The 5,424-nt window shown below is 28.8% G+C and overlaps 2 protein-coding genes across 3 annotated transcripts; one reads left to right on the plus strand and one right to left on the minus strand.

Moving 5' to 3' along the window:
* Nucleotides 1-721: 721 nt before the first annotated feature.
* Nucleotides 722-2,943, minus strand: LOC146530755 (RWD domain-containing protein 1-like). Of its 2 annotated transcripts, none has more exons than XM_085199144.1 (5): nt 2,749-2,943; nt 2,447-2,649; nt 1,885-2,028; nt 1,413-1,599; nt 722-1,079 (listed from the first exon to the last, which is right to left on the minus strand). In XM_085199144.1, the coding sequence occupies exons 1-5, from the start codon at nt 2,816-2,818 to the stop codon at nt 961-963; spliced, it is 723 nt and encodes a 240-aa protein (XP_085055270.1). In that variant the 5' UTR covers nt 2,819-2,943; the 3' UTR covers nt 722-960. The 2 variants fall into 2 exon arrangements, with proteins under 2 accessions (XP_085055270.1, XP_085055271.1); XM_085199145.1 differs by having other exon boundaries at nt 2,447-2,641; nt 2,749-2,938.
* Nucleotides 2,944-3,433: 490 nt separating this feature from the next.
* On the plus strand, nt 3,434-4,823 carry LOC146530756 (BRISC and BRCA1-A complex member 1-like). The gene is made up of 2 exons (XM_085198927.1): nt 3,434-3,701; nt 3,779-4,823. Exons 1-2 carry the CDS (start codon nt 3,649-3,651, stop codon nt 4,560-4,562), a joined length of 837 nt encoding a protein of 278 aa, XP_085055053.1. The 5' UTR covers nt 3,434-3,648; the 3' UTR covers nt 4,563-4,823.
* Nucleotides 4,824-5,424: the final 601 nt, after the last annotated feature.

Below are 5,424 nucleotides of genomic sequence, written 5' to 3' on the forward strand. Positions count from 1 at the left end.
ATTTAAATGCGCAATACATTTAAATATTTATCTGGCTATTTTTAAAAATTGTTTACCAAAATCTGAATTTTAATATCCTTACAATTTTTGACGTTTTAGTATTAAATTTAAGTATAACTTGCAATTTAAAACATTTTAATACATTTTTTCTTAGTAGACTTCCATTTTCAATAATATAGCAATATATTATAATTCATTAGCCCTCAATTCAAAATTATTCTCGAGTGAACAAATGCGCAAAAGTTCAGAAAACCTAACTTTAGTGCGGTCACAACTTGTTGACCATACTGTACTTGAAATATTTTAATGATGTATGTGTGTGTAGTTTAAGTGATCAAACAAGTATTTATTTGGAAAAATATAAAAGAAAAAAACGGATTCACCGGACGGGTGTGTGAGGGTGTCGTTGCAGAATGAGGAACTCGGTGCTCGGTATGTCCGACACCGACATCAATTTGAAATTATAGGATCATTTAATGTATGGAAATGTGAGGATCATCTAGTGCAGCGTTCATAGTGCGTTCTAGAAATCAACTGAAGGGACTAATTCTGGACAGGCTGATGTCTTTTACTGGAATATAAGAAGATTATGCTGTTATGCCTACACTCATTACATCACACTTCTAATGCCTACCTACATATGAACTATGCCTACTACGTCACGTTTGTACTAGTGTGTTCAGAGTACTTGTTTACTTTAAAAGTAAAAAAAAACCAGTGCTCTATTTTGAGTGTTTTCTTAAGTATTTTTTTTATTTTTCTCATTAGCAAAAAAGTTTGACATACAGTGTAATACAATCATGTACAAGAAACTTATTCATAACAATGTGAACAACTGTCCCTTTACTTAATGCAGGGATTAAATGATTTAGATTTAAAAAAAAATATATATTCACCAACAACTTTAAAGTGGAGGCAGACATTGAGCTAATGCATATTTTATTAAAAGTATATTTCTTTTTAATCACTGTTGCTACTCTGTCCGGGAACATAATCCTCATCATCTTCATCATCCTCATCAGAAATTTCAAGGTCATCAAGGTCTTGGAATAATGATTCATCTACTTTAACAGCATCACCTAAAAAGATTTTGGTGTTTTTTTTTACCAAGTTGCAAACAATGATTGTAACATTATGTAAATATAGCGGCATAGATAGAAGGAACCTAATGTTAAGGCTCTCTGTTCTCCACTCAAAGTCCAATTTTTGAGACATTGTGTACTTAGTGGCAGAATTCAATCATGCACATTGCCCTTTTATCAAAGTAAAAATAATTATGTCCCCTAAGTAGGGACAGCAGCCATGACCATGTTCACAAATAAATAATTGAAAAATAGTATTTTAATAGTCATCAGAAGTAATCAGAAGTAACTAATTAATATTAATTAAAAGTAAATTTCATGTGTACTAACCATCTTCAAGGAATTTGAGATCAGACTCATTTAGAGTAATATCCCTTAAGAACAATTCTTTTCCTGTTAATTTAGTTTTATCTTTGGACTCCTTTTCCCTCTTTGCTGGAATACCCATTTCAATCTCAAATTGTTTTCTCCACGCTAGAAATGATTCCACTGTAACTCTTGTCCCTTCAAACCTTTTCTGCAAGTTTACACTAATGTTACATTTTCACAAAAAATAATATACTAGAATCTAATCTAGTAGAGAAAATTGATATTTAAAGGAGCTCTTCCCAAATATTTTGTAAGATTTGAGAAAATAAATGAAAAACTTCAAAGAATGAACTAAAAAGCTAAAAATAATTTTGCAAAGATTATATAATTTTGCCAAGTAAAACAAACAGGCTTAGTAATTTAAAGTATCTGTCAGTAAATATTTTAATAAGGTTATTATAGCATTAACTTGACACAATTAATCTATGTTTACCAATTCGGCCTCCTCTTCTGCCTTCTTTTTAGCTAATATTTTTTCTTCTTTTTCTTTCTTTATACTGTCCCATTTTTCATTGAGCCACTCTTGACCTGCTGACACTAATGTAAACACCATTACCATGCCTAGATTTTCCTGACCCTGAGAACATATACTTCTTTTATTTAGAAGGAAAATATGGCATCAAAAAGTATTAAATAATGTATAATATTTATGTATACTATGAATAATTTGACTATTTATTTTAAAATTTTAGCTGTCACAGTGCTGTGGCACAGCACTTTACTGTAAACGCGACAGGGAGAATTAAATATGTTTATTTCCTCACACTTAAAACAAATCAAAACATACACAATAATCAAACATGTTCTAGTAACAAAAGAGTTTCACCACTCAACATGAAATATCTTGAATATAATATCTGTAGAATATCTCGAAAAATTTGTAGAAAGGAATGGAGTCTCTTAAACCCAAATTCCATAGGGCTACCCTGTTATAAAATACAATGCAAACAGTGTAAGTCTACATAACAACAAGTTAGATCAAAAATAACATTTACTTGTTCCATAAGATGCTTATAGAGTTCATCTTTATCAACTATTTCATCAAAACTTTCATCAGTGTCTATTTCGAGGATTGGTAATTCTTCAGGATATTTTGGCGTATATGTAAATATTAACTGACAAGCTAATCCTTCGCCTTCGTCATATTCTTCAGACTTTATACCTATGCCAAATTTATGTACTGGTTCGGCCTGAAAAACTAAAATATATTTATAATAATATTTGCAATATGCTTTTTATTAATAACATATTTAATATATAATTAAATACTAAGTATAAACATAATATTTAAATTTACTTTGCATATCTCCATAATATATTGAATCTAATGCTTCTACTTCACTTGTTTGCTCATATTTGTAATCCATATTTTAATATTTGACACAGTTAATTGTGTTATTTTGAATATTTCCTGTTAAATATTGAGAAACATAACCAAATTGTCAATATAAACCAAGAGGTTAGATCCGTGAACGACATAATGAGTAATTGACATTGACATTTCACTAAACATCGATAGATTAAAATTATTTATCATTAAAAGCATCGAATAGATAGACCTATTCGGTTTCTGTTTTATCAAAAGTATTAGATACTACAGTTTTGATTTTATTTCAAAACAAGTTAATATTATATCCAGTTATGAAAAAAAGTACCATATGTTATTGTGTTATGTCTATGTTATCGGCTATCTGTATAATTTCGGTTCTAAGCTTATTTTTGTAATTATTTAAAAAATAATGAATATTTAAATTATATATCCTTTTTATAAAATATATCCTTTTTTTTATAAAATAATACCGATATATATAGTTTCAACTATTGAACGAATTTTAAAATGTATTAAGATGACACAAATAACATTTGAAAAATACATCACTACAAGTACATATTTTAGTTAGTCGGATTTAAAAACAATATCGAAAAACTAAGTATCGTCTAAAAATATCGATATTTTTAGACATCCCTATGACATTTAGACATAGGATAGGACCATATGACATTTGTTTTGTTGTTTTAGGAATAAATGGATTAAATGTAATAATTCATCAATAAAATATATTGCTTTGTTATTTATATTGTTTCATTCTTAAAATCTTTAATCTACTACAAGTTGAATATTGACACAAACTATTAACTAAACTGAAAGTGAAGAAAGAAAGATTTATACTTTATAGCTGCCTATCAGTCTTATAATATGGATACGCCTTCATTAACATCAACGGATGTCGATGAACCTAAAGATTCTATGTACGTTTCATGTTAATAAATCATTACAATTGTTTAATTAATCTTATTTTATCTAATGTGTAAAATTTGCTTTTCAGAGTGGTTAACTCTAAAAACATCTTAGAGACCGACTATAGTGAATTGCAACAACAAGTTATAGCTAACTTTGAAAAGCCTAATTTACCAAACGTTAATGTACCAGAAAAAATTGTAATATGCTTAGATATATGCTATGATGATCAAAATTCAATCTTTAAACTTGGTGATGGAAGTACCTACACTCCTATAAATATGTTGAAGCGTGTTCTAGATTTTTTTATACATTCAAAACATGCAATCAATAAGAAATCTGAATATGCTCTAATAGTAATGAAAGATAAAAACCCTTGCTTTCTTCAAAATTTTACTAATAATGTAAAAGAAATCATAAATTCCATTGACTATATTAGTCCTGAAGAAAGTAAAGCAGAAAATTTTAACTTTCGCAAAGTTTTGGAAATTGTAAAAGAAGAAGTACTAATTCCTGAATACAAGCAGTCTGAATGCATCATACCTCCACCTTACATTGTGCGTCTGCTAGTGCTCTATGGTAGATCTAATTGTATTCCTATGATTGAAGAGGATGAGTCTTATTTTAACTTTTTAAAGAAACAGCCATATTTTTATATTGACATATTATATGCACATGAAGAAGATTGTGCTCTGTACAAATGTGAGGAAGTATATTATGCTCTCCAAAATCTAGATGATGGTTATTCATATGTATTTGAGGTTTCCAAAAATGCTACTAAAATTCATGACTGCATAGCAAAATTACTTGCTCATCCATTGCAAAGGCCTTTACAGAAAAACACTGATTACTCATTTGGTTCAAGATATTAAAATATATGAATTTAAGGTAAAATTTAATATGCATCATTTTAAATTTGTCTCCTTTGCTAAGCTTGAAGTTGAAGTTGCAGTGAAATGGTCACTATGTTGAGAAAGGCCTGTGAATGGTGACAGCCTGTTAATTATTATGAGTAACATATTTCCTCCACTTAGACTTGTGATAACCGAAAATGTAAATATAATATTTAATAGGTAATATACTGTGCATATGCATTTGTAAAAATTGGAATATAATAAAAGATTATATGTATATTTTTTTATTTATTTTTTTACAATTCTCACATTCACACATGCGAGTTCACATCCACATATGAGATCTCACGTCCACACTGATTTTACATCTACACCTGATCTCCACATGTGTGGTCTTTCGTCCACAAATGTGATTTGATTGATGATCAATATTCGTTATTTCACTTCCATATGATTTCACATTTGCATATGTGATCTCAAGTCTACACATGAGACTCACGTCTCCACCTGATCTAACATTCACATTTTAGCATGTCAAACGAAACAAACTCTTTATTATATTAGTATAGATATATGTAGATAACTAAGTATAAAAGTATAGATTTTGTTAATTATAGCCAAATTATTTATATTTTACACGAACGTCCATGTGTTATTCTGAAGTATAACACATGCTTATAAGGTATATTGCTGTAGTTCCATCAAATCCGTTCAGTAATTTTTGCGTGAAAGTGGCACAAACATCCATTCTCACAAACTTTCATATTTATAATATTAGTACGGCTTACACGGTATTACTGTTTTTTAAATTGTGTAGTGTTTCTTTAAGATTTTTAATTTTCTAACATATATGAAATAGGTTATTTTATGAAAACTACCA

The sequence above is a fragment of the Heliconius melpomene genome, chromosome 16, assembly GCF_056956725.1.
Source record: "Heliconius melpomene rosina isolate 202511_hmr_F chromosome 16, ASM5695672v1, whole genome shotgun sequence".
In the NCBI taxonomy this organism is placed as follows: domain Eukaryota; kingdom Metazoa; phylum Arthropoda; class Insecta; order Lepidoptera; family Nymphalidae; genus Heliconius; species Heliconius melpomene.